General features: G+C 47.4%; 1 protein-coding gene across 1 annotated transcript in view; it reads right to left on the bottom strand.

The window, feature by feature from the left end:
* Window positions 1-306: 306 nt before the first annotated feature.
* Window positions 307-16,118, bottom strand: part of LOC130681114 (synaptic vesicle membrane protein VAT-1 homolog-like) — a 45,660-nt gene continuing 29,848 nt past the window's right edge. Inside the window, exons 6-7 of the mRNA XM_057493310.1 lie at window positions 1,581-1,723; window positions 307-454 (exon numbers count right to left, since the gene is read on the bottom strand). Of these exons, the coding sequence (XP_057349293.1) occupies window positions 307-454; window positions 1,581-1,723 (291 nt within the window). The remainder of the gene's footprint in view (window positions 455-1,580; window positions 1,724-16,118) is intronic.

Below are 16,118 nucleotides of genomic sequence, written 5' to 3' on the forward strand. Positions count from 1 at the left end.
TGGATTCTTTCCTGAGGGAAGGATTAGTGCGACAGAGGGCATAAACATATTTGCAGCTTCCCAGTCATTTTTGGTCCAATCCCAGGGTCTCTGCTTAGACGCACAGGAGCTTTTGGAAGCCACATTTGAAAGAAGGTGGTGGTGAGGTGGGTCTCAGATGCTGTTACCCTTTGCTTTTCTGACATCAGCATTCATCATGGATTGAAAGGCTAGAGGCAGCAGACCAAGGACAGGAGGAACAGGGGATGGAGGCGCTGCATGGACAATGGGAGGACAGGAGTGTCCTGCTTATGAATGGTCACTTTTTCAGAAGAGCAGCCGCCTCTCACTGTCCCCTCTCACTGCTTCGCACATGCTCCCACCTCCAGCGGCACTGGGCTCCTTCCGGATCCTCCACACTGCAGCTGCGAGATGCAGGCTGCCCGAGGGCTCGGAAGGCAGGCAAAGGTCTACCCTGGAAGACCTGAAAATATGCCTGCAATCTCCAGACATCTGAGACACGGCTGGTGAACTTGTAATATCTAGCTTCAAAGCTCTCTTTTCACATCCCACAGTCAGTACTGGGGCAACCTTAAATTTTTTGCAAATATCTACCTTCAAATTTAAAGGCAGATCTGAAAATATAGACCATCAGAAGATTCTCCAAGAAATGTCCCAAGCGTCCCCTAATCTGGTCTGAATCTATCACTTCAAACAACCACATCCTCTAGTCCTTTAAGTTTTCATCTTATTGTGTGATTTGGAGAGAGTCATTTCTTTATTATGATGCTCGGTGGACAACTTAATTCCCTCACACCTTACAGCTCAGGGCTGGAAAATGAAAATAAGCAAACAGTGGCTCTGGGACATCTCCGAATTCCCTCAGGGGCCCCGAGTGAAGCAGAACCCGAGAGTCAGCCTCATGCCCTGAGCAGCAGCCGGGTGGCACACACAGATCACCCGAAAGCGGGGCGGCAGCTGGGTTTTCCATCTGATTCCCTGTGTTGACATACATGTGGCCGTGATCAATGGCTTTGGGATCCCAGGTGCAATAGGGATTGGGTTTAAACCAGGGTCCCCGTCTGCTAGCTCCCGACAGCAGCCAGCCGCCTGCTCTCCCGGCCTGCAGCCCTTCCCACCTCCCATTCCTTCTCTACACACCACCAGTGACTGTTCAAAACCCAAAGCTGGTTGGGTCACTAGTTTGGTCCCTCAGTGGCTCTCAGTCACAGCCAGGTTGGAATCTACATTTCCTTGGGTTGTTATGTGAATGACTGAGAAATAAGCCTCTCTGTGCTAAGGTAGTGTTATAGCAGCTGTCATAATCTAGCTTCGTGAGTTATTGGACTGCTCTGTCCCTTGGTTTTATCCTCTCCAAAACAGGGATAACAGGGTTTTTCAGGCAGGCAAAGGTCTATCTTTTGAGAGAAGTACATGAGCTAATACATGCAAAGTGTTCATCACAGAGCTAGGAAAGCCAGGCCCCCAACATATATGTTTCCTGTTATTACTATTATTATTGTTGTCATCCCCCCTCTAAATGGGTGCTACTGCTCTGTAGGAGAGGAAAGAGCAAGGACCACCCGGGAGCAAACCCTTGCCTTTTCACTTCTTGCACATAGTCTGCATTTCTGTCACAGAGGTGGGTCACAGAGTCTTTGATGGCTTCACGCCTGAAAGTGGAAGCCATTCCAAAGATAGTCACGTTGGGGATAGTGGAGCACAGCTGAGCCACAGCCCGGCCCTGGAAGTGAAACATAATAGGGAAGTCACACAGGAGTGCTACCACCCGACCACCAGGCTTGCTGGGTGGAGAGCGGGATTTCTCAACCTTTGCCACTCTTCACCTTTTGTAGCTCAGTCTTTGTTGTAGGAGCTGAACTGTGCATTGATGTCTAGCAGCATCCTAGCCTCCACCTACCAGGTGCCAGTAACAACCCGCAGTTTGTGACAAGTAAAAATGTCTCCAGACATTTCAAAACATCCCCTGGGAGACAAAAATCTCCCTCAGTTGCAAACCACTAGTGTAGAGGAAAGTGAGTGTGAGCTAGCGAAGCCGAGCACCAAGATAACAACTCATGTAACCACACTGAGCCTCGGTTCCTCATCTATAAATTAGCAATAAAGGTACCTCCTCCTTAGGGGGGCCTAAGGGAATATCTTAGTTTGGGTCCCTGAGAAACAGACCCTGAGGCAAGGATCTGAGAGTGCTTTATTTGGAATATGATTGCAGGAAATGCCAGGATACCAAGATAGAAATAGAAGGCAGCCATTATAGGCTTTTTATCAAGTCCATACCCACCAGGGGTTCCTACAACTCAATCCCTCTGGGGAACTCCATGAGCAAGGGCACAAATATACATGTTATCCCAACCAAGTGGTGAGGAAGCTGGAGTATTTATCTACCAGATGTCCATCTGATATAGGTTGAGCGTTGCTTCTGTGGCAGTCTTTCTTGTGCACATCTGGCTCATCCTCATGGGCCAAGAAAGCTCCCGCAGCTGGACAGAAGCCCTAAGTAAGCAACCTTCAGCAGGCTGGGCTAAGTGCAGAGAAGATACGGTATGGCTGACAGCCTCTGCTACAGGGGTTACAGGAGGCATATGTAACACAGGTCAAGCACTTGACACAAAACGTGGCATTTCATAGGTACTCTATAAATCTTAATCATCTGTACCCTCTGGCGGGTTATCATAGCCAGGGCTGAGATGCCCAGTTACAAAGGAAATGCCAATGGATGAGGTTTAAATGTTAAATGGTCTAAGAGACATCACAGATGCAGTTAGGAATGGGTGGTTTTTCCATATCCTTTTTCAACATGGTCACAAATTTACATCATTGGACAAAATCCTGTGATCATGTGCATTCAGAAACCTTGTTAGACCCAATTTGCTGATAATTAAGCTGCATTCCCAAGGCATGTACTATGTCTTTCCAGTGCTCCATTCACTATCTTAAGGAGGCAGAAATTATTAAGGAGGGAAATTATTCTGCCAAAGTCAGCTGGGGCATTAACTTCTGCCTATCACCTTATGTACATGTCTTCACGTTGGTGGACTAAGTCAGGTTGGCAGGTCAATTTCTGGAAACGTCTCTTCCCCACAGTCACAATTAAATCAGCAATTAAAGGCAATGCTGAAAGAGTCACAGAATCTCAGAGCTGGAAGATTATCCAGTTGCCCCCTTCCCATCACTGTTTTATAGATGAGGAAAAGGGGACTCAGAAAGGGTAAGGTGACCCAGGTCTTCAGAGGCAGATCTGAGATTCAAACAAGGTCCCCTGACTTCCGGTTGTTGCCATTTTCTGTTAGGCCGTACTGTCTGCTTACTTTGACATTTTAAGATAAGCAGACTTTTAAGTTGCTGCCTAAAATAGACATGTTACTGACAGGCTCACTTGGAGGTCAACATTTCAGAACATGGCATGAACCTAAGACTCCAGAGAGGCTATAGTTCTCTGTTCTAAGAATAGCTTTGATATTTGCTTAATATTTCTATCCCCTGATTATGGAGAATAAAGAAGGGACTATCCTTCCTAGTGGGTATAAATACCAGCATCAACGCAGCAATCCTCTGAAATTCAACAGGGCTTGAGCTAACCTTGTTAGTACTGGGATGGGAGATTAGAACCAGTGCCAGTATCTGTGTAGTCCGTCCTGCCCTCTGTCTTAAGGAAATATAACCTTTATCCACCGGACTAGTTTTCAAACTCCTATTGTGTACAGTCACACTGCTGTAGATGCTGGAGTGTCAGAAATGATGACACACCTTAATCCATCTCCAGTGCCAAGCCCCCCACACGGAGGCCAGACTTGTGTATTGAACTACCATTTGGGTATCTGTCGGCAAGGCTATCCAAAAACAACACTCATCCAAAATGAAACTCATGGCTATCAGCACATTACTTCACAGACTGGGTGGTTTAAACAACAGAAAGGTACTGTCCATGGTTCTGGAGGCTGGGAGTGTAAAGCCAAGATGTCAGCAGTGCTGTTTCCTTCCAGTGGCTGTGAAGGTGGGGGCCGATGCGGCTTCTTGGCTTCACAGACCATCTTCTCTCTGGGGCTCTTTCCGTGGTCTTCCCTCTACGCCAGCCTGTGTCCAAATTTCCTTTCTTATGAGGACACCAGGCTACTGAATCAGGGCCCCCCTAATGACCTCATTTTAACTCGATTACCTCTGTGAAGGCCCTACCTCCAAATAAGGTGGCATTCCGAGGTACTGGGGGTTAGGACTTCAACAGTGAACTGAGGGGACTCTTACTGTATTTCCTGCTTCAGTGGGTGGAACCACACCGGTCACCCTAAAGCCAGGAACCTGGCGGTCACCCTGACCCCTCTGTCTTTGTCCTCCCACATCCAGCTAGCTAGTGTGTCATTCCCTCTCGGCATCTCTGTCATCTCTCAGTCTGATGGTCAAACTTCCTCCCCTGGCTCAGGACAGTGCCCTTCAAACGGGCCTGGCTATGTCCCTGTGCACTTCACACCGCGGGCACAGTGAGGCTCCTTAATACAACACTGAGCATTTCACTGCTTGTTTCAAAGGATCCCTGTCATGGCTCTCAGAATGAAGTGCACACCCTTCAGTTGTTCCCAGGCTAGCCCTCCAGATCTAGCCCTGTGGGCCTCTTTACCCTGAGATCCTTTCACTTGACCGGTATCACAGAACTTGAGCCACTGCTGACTGATACGCCATGACCCTAGCCCTGTGCCGCCCTCTTTCCGTGGCGCCCGCAGAACAAGCCGTTAGCTCTAGTTTCCTGAGGAAGGAGCTGAGGTTTGCAGAGTCAGGCACCTGGCCCAAGGCCACAGGGTAAGATAGAGCAGACCTTGATCAGCTGAGCTCCGTGCTCACAGCCAAGTGGCCTCGAGTGACAGAGCAGATCCTCTGGGCACTTGTCTCACTATGCGGCGTGTAATTCCATATGTATTCTAAGATCGTGGCGGGACCATAGATCTAATGCATCCAGGGGCTGACGGCAGTAGATGCTCAGTATTTGCCATCAGGACCGCTATGAATACAGCTGCTACTTTCTTGGTATTTTATCCTATCAGCAGGAGCACATCTGCAGTCCCCCCTCCTGAATGTGTCCCACTGCGTGAGCATCAGCGCTGGTTTTCTCCGTGCCTTTCCCCTCCACAGCAGGCCCGTATTCCACTCTCTTCTTCACGTCCTTCCCACTTCCCTGTAGACATCTCCTTTTTTAGAAATCCTTCCCAGTGTCCCAGGCAAAGTCACTTGGCTGCTTTTGTGGATCTGTGGGTCTGTGGCTCCTTCCTCCAGGACAGCAGCCCCACAGCCTTCTGAGGTGGCCAACTGCCCCATCTGTGAGCCCCACGAGGTCACGGCCAAGGCCTCATCTGGCTCCACACCCCAGTGCCCAGGGCAGAGCCCGGCACATAACAGGAGTTTGGTGAAACTCGCTGAATGGATGCTTGAGAAACTTGGAGAGTGGGATATAATGGGGGAATTCCCCTTATCATTTTGCAGATTTCCATGTTCACTAGTATTACAGAGTGGGAATAAAGCATGGATTTATGTAACATACGTAGTATCTGACCTAAGCAGAACTTTACCATTTTCATTTTAAAGAGAAAGATACATGTGGTAGTGAAATAACATGATATAAATAACTGGGTTATTTTTATATCTATATTATTATAAAATATATGCACATACTCTATATCATATAAATCATATATCATTAGAACAATGTATAATTATATGTAAATGTATAATTAGTGTATATAAACAAATGCATATACAATTCAGAATAGCATATTATATTTCACTTATATATTGGTATACCAATAAAATTGTTATATATGCATATATAATATGTAATTCTTGTAATTAGCATAGACAAGTGTTATGCATATAATATATAATTTATATTGCTATATAAAAACAGGAGGAAAACACAAGTTCGGTACATATCTGTTTGCAGCAGCTGCTCCCCTTTTAGTTCTCTATTAATTCACTTAGGCAATGAGAGGCCCTTGCAAGATCCTTAATGATTTTTGTAAGTAAATAATGCTTAACGTTCTGTATTTAAGCAAAAAAGTGCTTTCCCTCACCATTTGTAGAAAATCTTTACTCTCCCTATTCCAACTCCCAAGGTGAGTACAGGATCACCATCTAATATATCCCTGCTTCTCCCCCATGCCTAGCAAATTGTGCAGACTCAATAAACATTTGTGGAAGACAGAATGAATTTTCAATAAAAAGGATTTGCAATTTACCTGCGGACCTAAAACATGAAATGAACAAGGTGATCCATCCTCCAGCAAGCCCAGCAAATGGAGATCTGCACGTACTTGCAACTGATTTTCCTCTCCCTCTGTAGAATGTGAGAATTCTGCAGCAGGCCTGGGCTTCGCTTCCCTGTGGCTACCAGCACGGCAAGAAGAGAGGCTGTGGGCCTTTTGTCTCACCACGGGCCAGGTACTGTGCTAAATTGCTTCATTACATCCTTAAAACACTCTTAGAGTAAATACGATTGGTTCCTTTTACACCTGAAAATGCAAACTCAGAGGAGGGAAGAAACTTGTCCAAGGCTCTGGGGCTTGGAAGTAATAAAGCTGGGCATCCAACTCAGGTTTCCCCGGTCCCAAGGCCACTCTGCTAGTAGTTGTCTTACCCTTCCAGCTAAGCATTCAAGTTGCTGACTTGGAACTGAAGTCTCAGAGAAAACCATGGGTCCTTGGTATCAGTCTGGAAGGCTTCACTGATCTGAGACAAGACAGCTTTGTCTCAGGTTCATCCAAGTGAACAGATTTCAACCAGCTCAGTCCAAGTTCCAGGGCTGTTGGGGCCTCTCAAGCAGCACACAGACAGTGAGAAACAGGGACAGTAGTTACAGGATAGCTGTTTTGGGTCCCTGAAATCTGACTCTTATCGACAGACTGGCAGTTCAAAGCAAGATGCTATTCCAGAAAAGCTAAGCACAGTAGACAGATAATTAGAGGAAAAAAATGCAGCTATATAAAAGGCCTAGTGCACTGCCTGGTACATACTACGTACTCAATAAATGGTAGCTTTTAAGCTGTAACTGCCCTGGAATTAAGGCTGAGCCTGATTGGAATTCTAGTTACCTCCTAAATAAGAATTCAGAATAGCTGATCCTGTCAATGCATTCAGGATTCAGTATCAGAAGCTCAACTGACAGACAAAGAATGGATGGCTTAAAAGGCTCAGCCTTGTTTCTCTTTCTCTACAGCAACTCTAGCTTTGACCATAGGGAAACACACTTTCCTCTCCTACCACAGGACCCTTCCACATGCAGTTTCCCCTGCCTGGAATCCTTTTCCCTATCATGTCTCCTGGCTAATTCCCAGTCATCCTTGGAATCTCTGTTACTTCATTGAGTCATTCATTCCATCAATATAGGGCTATTTAATGAGTGCCTCTAGTAGATTGGACATTACAAGAGGTGCAGGAAAGATAAATGTAGACAAGTTATATATTGTCCCTGTCATATAGGAGCTTGCATTCTAACAGAGGCAACAGATACTAATAAAGCAAGTATACAATTCAGGGCACAGTGATATATACAAACCAGAGGGGTGAGGACACCAATCCCGACACTGAATGACCAGGATAAGACCACACGGGTGCAGTACAGTTTTTGAAATGTGCAGAAAATGAGAGGCATGCACTCAAGTGTGTGGATATGTAGGGGGAGGCTGGATGATGGGAACTTGGACTTGATCTCTGTGCTCTCTCCAGCTCTCTGATTTCTCGGTCACAATGGCGGGTTCTTCAGCCAGGCAAGGCCAAAGCTGCTTGAAGAAGCCTCCCAGAGAGTGAAAGTTGACTCATTACCCTAAGTTTAGGGAAAAATGGAACTTTCTATTGCTAACTTGACCATTTCCGAGATGACTTTTAAAATAGAATTATGTTCCTGTCTTCCAAAAGTTATCTTCACTTTTAAACAGCTCACGGAAACCACAGACCATTCCCAGAGTGAAAGAATGGAAAAGAATTAGCAAAATGAACTTGTGAATGTATAAATGTATGAACTGGTGGGCATGATGAGGTAAGACTTTTTATTTACTCCTAAAGAATTGTCTGTATGCTTTTTCATCTGCTTCCCCGCATAGAGGCACAGGGACTAGGAAAGATCCCTGAATGTTATTACAAAATCTAGTGCATTGGGTACTTGAGCCCTTTGCTTTTTGTATGACAATCCACATTTCCACGTTGAGATTTAGACGCAGGTTTAGAAATACTCTGGGACAAGTTATATATTTTTAGATCGATGCTGTCATCTACCTGCTCAACAATTCAGTTGACTCAATTGTTATAAGGAGAGGGAATTCAAATCCCACTGTGTGGGCTGATCTATGTGATCCCCCCATCAAAGGCAGAGAGAATATTCTATGTTCTCACCTAGTACACTAAGAATCAGTCAGCTTTTCTTTATCTTGATTGTCACTACAGAGGACACTCCCTATAACATACATGTACTAAGAATTTCAACAGCAAGAAGCTTGACGGGTGCAGATGCATTTTTGCGTAAGTCTTAGTAGATACTACGTTCTATATTTTTCCCTTTTATTTACTATACAGATCAGTGCTTCTCAGTATGCAGAGCCAGAACCAGCAGCATCCAATATGGAGACGTGTTAGAAAGGCAGATTCTCAGGCCCCACCCCAGACCTACAGAGTCAGCAACTCTGCACGTGGGGCTTAGAAAGCCAAGTTTTAACAAGCCTTCCAGAAGATTCTGATGCAGCTCAGAGTGAGAACCACTGATATAGATCACCCTTAATGGCACCACTCTACTCCACGTGATTTAGGCGCTAAAGCCCCATGATGCTCAGAATACCTTAACATCAGGTGTTTTATTTAAAACCACGGTAGGGCCTGATTATTAGTATGTATTTTGCAAGTTCCCTGAGTAATTTTAATGTGTGGCTCATGCTGAGATCCAGCACTCTGTACAGTTTTCCTTCCTCTAATTTGGTTGATAATGGCATTGTGACAATCCTGTTGTCCTAGTTGAGGTCGACATCATAGCCCGTGGTTAAGTATGTGGGATCCTGCAGATCAGGGCATGACTAACACAGTCTTCTGGGAGTCAGAGATGCAGGAAGAGGAAACACCCACCCCCACTCTCCCTATGGTCAGGTCTGAAGCTCTAGATGCTTCAAGTTCAGCACCTTAGCCACTGCCCCATAATGCGGGACCAGAAGGGGTCTGGAGGCTAACAGGAGAGAAGGAAGGGGAGCCATCTCTTACTGCCTAGTTACTCTTTGTCAAGCACTCCCGCCATTGTATTGCCATCAAGAAGATGTAGACCCAGGAAGTATTCCCATCAGAAGCGTAGACCCAGAAAGATGAGATGAACTTACTCAAGGTCATCCTGCTAATTCCCAGTAACTGGAACAGACTCAGAAAGGTTAAGTACTTAGCAACCCAAAGTGATGGGATTTAAACCCAAGCCTCCTTGTCAGTAAGCTAAGTTCTTTGTTCTTGACCCCCAAACTGGCCAATGGGGATGCGGCCCATCAGAGGTTGCAGAGCCAGCTGACGCCCCTGGTTCCCATCCTTGACCGAGTCCTGGAGCTGCCACCCAACCCGGCTGAGCTTCAGATTCCTCTTCTTTAATCGGGGATGATGTCTACTTCACAAGGGCAGGTGTGGGACAAAGGAGGCAACACGTAGTGTGAGTCACCAGGGCTTTCTTCCCCGTTGCTCCCCAATGCCACCGCTTCCGGGAAGCCTTCCTGGAGATCCTCAGAAGACTTACTATCTCCAGCTTTGCCCCCAAACTCACACGCAGCATTTCTCAGCCATCTTCATCTCTGTGCTGTGACTCTCCTCGTCTCCCCCCTTTTCTCTTCCCCTCTTCTTTCTCTTCCTCTCCCACTCCTCTCTGTTTAAAAACCTCTTCCTTTTGTATCTCCCCCTAGGCATTCAGTTCCTTAAGGGGGAACCACATCTTATTCCCTTCTGTATCCAAAGTATTGGGCCCACTGCAAAGACCTCAGTTACTGTGTTGAGTGGAGGAAACAGCAGAAAAGACAAAAGCTTGGGGAACAAAGAGCAAAGTGGTCAAAGAGGACCCCTGAGGTCAGAGGGTGATCGAGGGCTGGGACCAGGGATGTGTGCTGGGTAGAGAAGGGATGGCTCAGGAGGGAGGTCGGACTGCTACCATTTCAGCCCTTCGCACCTTGAGTTGCTCATCCGAACGGGAAGAGCTGGAGCACCGCATCTCTCAGAGCCAGACACGCGGCAGCTCAGCACGTGGGAAGAGAAGAGGGGCCCCAAGGAAACTGAGTGTGATTAATATAGGAAAAAGCTGTATATATGTAATATGTACATCTTCATGAATCTAAAGATAAGTATACTCCCATCACTGCAAACAGTACTATCAACTGAACCACCATCACCTCTAAATATCCTCCTTCCCCCCGTTTTGTGATAGCATTTAACATACAATTGACCCACTTCACAAATGTTTCAGCAGTCAGTGCAGCAGTGCTAACTAAAGCCTGGGGTGCAGAGTCCGTAGGACTTACTCATCTCCTACAATGGAAACCATGTGCCCTTGACCAGCACATGCCCGATTCCATCTCCTCGCAGCCCCTGGTGACCATCATTCTACTTTCCCTCTATGAGTTTGAATATGTTAGATTCCTGGTGTAAGTAGGATCATGTAAGATGTGTTTTCTGTGTCTGGCTTATTTCAGTTCATATAATGCCCTCCAGGTTCACCCATGTGGCAGCAAAGGGCAGGGCAGAACTTCCTTCTTTTTTCAGGCTGAATGACAGCCCACTGTATTTCTGTACCAGTTTTGTTCTGTTCATCCATTCATCTGCTGATGGACATTTAAGTGGTTCCTATGTCTTTGCTATTGTAAACGGTGCTGCAGTGAACTTAGGAGCATCCGCATCTCCTCTGTGTTCTTATTTGAACTCTTCTGGATGGATACCCAGAAGTAGGGTGCTGGATCATACGGCATTTAGTTCTTGGAGGCGAGGCACCTCCCTACTGTTTTCCATAAGGGTTGTACCAACTTACATTCTCAACAATAGTACATAAGGGTTCTCTTTTCTCCACATCCTCACCAACACTTTCTTTTTAAATCATGGCCATCCTAATAGGCGTAAGGTGATTTTGATTTGCATTTCCCTGATGATTAGTGACGTTGAGCACCTTCTGAATCAGGCAAACCAGAATTTGACACCTTGCTATACCACTGACAGGCTGTGTGACTTTGGGAAGATAGGTCATCTCTCTCTGAGCCTCAGTGGTCTCATCTATACAATGGCAAATGGGCTGACTGTGCCAAGTGCTGTTTAGTATGGACGAGAGTACATGCCAGGCACAGAGAAGATGCTCAGTAACGGTCAGGGCCCTTCTGCTCTTACACTAGACAGTGCACATGCCATGCTAAGATCTTCAGCCTACTGGGGTTCCAGGCTAAGCAGCTTATTTTCTCAGGCCCTCTGGGATTTAGGATTGTCAACTGCAGGACAGGGAGCTGGGTGGAAGGGTTTGATTTATGGCCACCCTCCCCAGCCACCTACCTCCTGGCTGGCACAGCTGTGAGCCCTGGCAACTGGAGTGTAGCCATCTGTATTATAAATTTTTAAATTTTTCTTTGTATTATATGGTGTTTTGCCATCTTAAAAATCCTTTCTGGCTGGGGAGAGGCTGTCTCTCCCTGGGCAAGCCAATTCCTACAAATAACAAAGGGGTCCACTGGGATCATGTCTTTGATATGCTAACAAACCGAATCCAGAGCCAGACCTCCTCTATCTAGTCCATACTGGGCAGGAAGCGGTATTCCTCTGCCTTCATTAACCCAGGGCCAGACACCAGGCAAGCAGAGACCACCCCTATAGCCCAAACCCCTCTGAAATATTCATGCTGGCCAGTCCTAAGCTCCCCACCCTGCCCTGCCCTGCTGCCTTCTGCAGAAACCCCAGGAAAGGCCGAGGCCTAAGTGCCTCTCCAGCACCTGTCTTCAGCCGCCTGACCGCCCTACTGACTTTCCCCCAGGGCCCTGCTCATGTTGGCCCTTCTGTCTCCAGGAGCTGTGAGCATCACACGCTTGGTTTTCCTGAGCCTTTCCTGCTGTCCCCTTGCGGCTGCATCTGACTGACCTGCTCCTAAAAGAATATGGAAGCGCATCCGTCTCTTGCCCCAGGGCTTGGGCAGTTTTGTGCAACGTACAGCTTACCCCAATGCACAGGGCAGCTCCACTAACCAACCCTCTTGGGGTCATAACGAGTCACGGGTCTCTCATCAGTACCACTTCCCAGCTGATGGAGACCGTGGGTGGCCACAGGACAACCCATAGCCCACAGCCTTCCACCCATCAACCGTGCGGCTGGAATCCCAGCGAGGGAGCCAGTCCAGCCCACCAGAGGGCAAAGACTCCTTCACAGGGCTCTCGATCCTGGTGGGGAAGAGCCACTTCCAGGCTGGCTGCCTTCCATGCGGTGCATCTGGATACATTTCCTGGATGATTACATTTGCATAGTGGGACGCCGGATCCACATTTCCAGCCACACTACAATTTGTGCCCACAGTTTAGAGCATCATTTCCACCAAATACTTGTTAGGTAAATCATACAATCTATTGTCTACATTGGGAAACTGTGTGAGTAGAGGGGGATGCCTTTAGTAACTTTGCCCACTCAACAGGCAGAACCTGGAAGTGACCGCAGCACACCGGGTCACCCTACCTGTGAGGGTGTGGCCATCCTAATAATAAGCAAGGAAAGGAATTCACAGGGTGGCCAGAGATGAGAGCAAAGGCATAGGCGTCCATTAGGCTAGGATTTGGGTCCCTGGATCTTGGTTCATGCATCCCTTCAGGGGCTGTGGTCCATTTATTCTGAACTGACAGCCTCACCTCTAACTTTGGGATAATACCACCTGCCCGACAGGATTGTCATGAGTGTAAGCTGACCCATATGGAGAAAGCTCTGCACAGGATAAGCACACAGTGGGGACGTAGGGAGTATGTGCTGGCTTCCCTGCTCCTGCCTCTCCCCGTCTGGACACTGCCTGCTCCCTAAGCACAGGGGTTTGTGAAACCAACATGTGACAGTTCCCGGCAGGAAGGACGGGCCCTGGTTCCAGGTTTCAAACCTTTTTGCCTTTTTCTGAGTGTCCCTGTTAGTTGAAGGCGCTTTGTCAGCCAGGCCTCTCGACAGGACCACGAGCCTGACCTTGGTGTTGGTGTCCCCCGATATGATCAACACCTTCACCGGCAAGCACCCGCCCTGGGCATGGAACGGTGGAGCTCTCAAAGCGCTGCTGTCCCCTGCCAGCCCTCAGAGACCAGACGCCCGGACTCGGTGACTGCAAATCCTCCACGGATGTTCCAAACCGGGCGGGGCCGAGCCCCTCACAGCCGGAAGGTGGCATCCAGTGCTCCCAGGTGGGAGCACGCTGCTATTCCGCCCTGGAGGGGAGGGAAGGGCAGCGGCCGGGCCTCCAGCTGGGGCTTCCCATGCGATCCTTAGTCCTGTCCCCCGACCTTGTCTACGGCTCCCTCCTCAGACCTGCTGTCTTTAAAGAGCAGCTCACCGCCCAAAGCTTCGTCCTGACATTTCATAGGAACAACTAACTTTAAAGTAAACTGAATTGCCTTGTAAATGTAACAAGTGTACAATTATTTCACTGTTAATACCATTTATCAAGTCATCTCCTCTACTTAAACAGTGACAGCACCAGGGCTAATGCTGTCTTTAATCACCTCTTTATCTGAGTACCCCCGCCCCCTGCTGCTGCGTACCACCAGGCATAGAGGAGTTGTTCATGAAATGTGGGATAGAATGGATGAAAATCTCTTTGCATTTCTTTCTTCAATGACACATCTCAGGAGTCAACACCCCATTCCTTTCATGGTATCCTTTTCACTGTCCCATAAATTGCATGTTCATTGTTCCATTCAGAGAAACCTTACGTGCCACACACATTAACCAGTGTGCCCTGTGCACATTCACTTGGAGCCACACATGGTGCTAGGCTCTAGCAATACTAAGCGGCAGGTTCTGAACATGGGTTACCTGAGGTGTACCCCGACCGCACTGACTGGCATCTGGATTGGGCAAGTCAGGTGAGCATTCAGAATGTCAGCTGTCACACACACGTGGTCATGGTGCCCTCCTCAAGGTGGGAGGAAAGCACGTGACGCTAAAAGGGCTGAGCACCCTGCCTGGTACCAGCAAATACTAATGATGAAGGACTTCAAGTTCTCTTCTGTGTCTCCCACAAGATCCCCAACCAGGCAGTCACACCTGGTGGGACACAGGAGGAGCTTGGGAAGCATCAATGCGGAGACGCGACACCTAAAAGCATTCCATGGGTCACACCCTCCAACCTCCTGCCTGGGGGAGGAGGCCTGACTTGGCTCCCCCCGGCATAGTTCCAGGACAAAAGCTGATGAGACGGAGATGGCCAACTAATTGCCTCCCAAGTCGGCTCATTCTGTTTTGTGGGGAAACTCTAATTGTGTCGAAGGTCTTATTTGTATTGTGCTATGTACGGCCTCCCTGTAGAGTTTGCTCCTAGGAGGCATAGCACTCAAAACAATAGGCTCATGGGTCCCGTACCCCTTATACTTGCTCTGCATCCCAAATCTTTTTCCCAGCCTGACCATGTTGAACCCCTTCAACTCCTCTTTCTGGCAAATGGACCTATGTCCAGTGGGCAATGGCAGGTCGAGGGAAAATCCTCTCTTAAATGTGGCAGGGTGAGAGCACCTCCCGCTACCCAAGCATGAGTGGCACTAGTTGTTCCTGTGTTTGCAGCCTGCTTTCATATGACAGAGTTTTGGAGTAGCGGCTGAATAGATCAAAAGGACCGGAATAACACTAAAAAAGCAGGGAGGATTACACTGCTACGCACAACCACAGTCATCCCCAGGCTTTGCCAATTGATTTTGGAACTCCTTAGTGGCCTGACCGGGCTCTCTTCTCACGTATGCACAAGATAAATTTCTTGCATGGCCCAGTAAATAGGTGACCTTCCTTAGACAACAAGCTTCTCCCGTTACTCACAGCAAGGTGTGTTGCCTGCTACCGTGCATTCTAGAGCTCTCTCATGTCCCCACGGGCAGGCAGGATGTGTCTCCTCAGTTATAGCAAAAGTCAAGGGTACCCATGGGTCAGTTATTGCCAAGCTTTTGAGGAACACGCTGGAACAGTATTAAGGCCACCCAGCTGGGGGACCATAGGTTTATGTGTCAGGAGCGTGGGGGGCAGAGGGAGGGGTGGGTGGCTTGGCTTTTGTCTGCCTTCCTCCTCCCCCACGCCCACTGCTTTTGGCCCCTACGTATTTATAGGTCATAATTAACGCAAGAGCTAAAGGTGAGCCGCTCACAGTTCCAGAGTGTCCTGCCGCTTCCTCATTCCCAAAGGGCTCTTGTCAGGACGGAAGCTATTATTTCCCCAAGCACGGTGCAAACTGAGCATATTAGTAAACTCTCCTGATACATGAGAGAATGAAATGCCACATTTTGCAGGGGAAGGATCTATTCTGATCTCTACCGAGCTCTTTTAAAAAGTATTATTAAGAAAGCAACACATGTTCATGCCCACTGTAAAGAGTGAAGTTGGAAAATACAGAAAACTGTGTCAAAAGTAATGCCACATCTCATAGACAAGGACCCTACGTAACTTGGCTTATTTTCTTCCAGCAGTTTTCCAACACGAATATATCAATATTTGCTTGTTCAGAGATTTGGAATCACACTGAGTATATCCTTGATTTTTTTTTCTTTCTAAGCTTATATCGTGAGCATTTGTGCGGATCATGAAAAATTCTTAAACATCATCATTTAGAATGGCTGGGGAATATTCTATTGTGTGGATATACAACAATTCCTTTTAACCAATTCCTGCCTTCTAGAAAATCATACTGCTGTACTATCATAAGCCATATTTCAGTGAACATCTTTGTACTTTTGTATCTTTGTAAGCTTCAGAAGGCAGTGCCTAAATCCATTTTATCTCCTACTGGGTACTTTGTGTCTGGCACATTGTTGAACAAACTGCAGATGCGCAGTGTTTGAACACAGATTGGCTCCCTGCTTGACTAACTCCCTGATTATTTCTTTACAGTCTTACCAGTAGATAGGATTGTATCATATATTTTATATGGCCCCCCCACC

Source organism: Manis pentadactyla, chromosome 15, assembly GCF_030020395.1.
Source record: "Manis pentadactyla isolate mManPen7 chromosome 15, mManPen7.hap1, whole genome shotgun sequence".
Lineage (NCBI taxonomy): Eukaryota > Metazoa > Chordata > Mammalia > Pholidota > Manidae > Manis > Manis pentadactyla.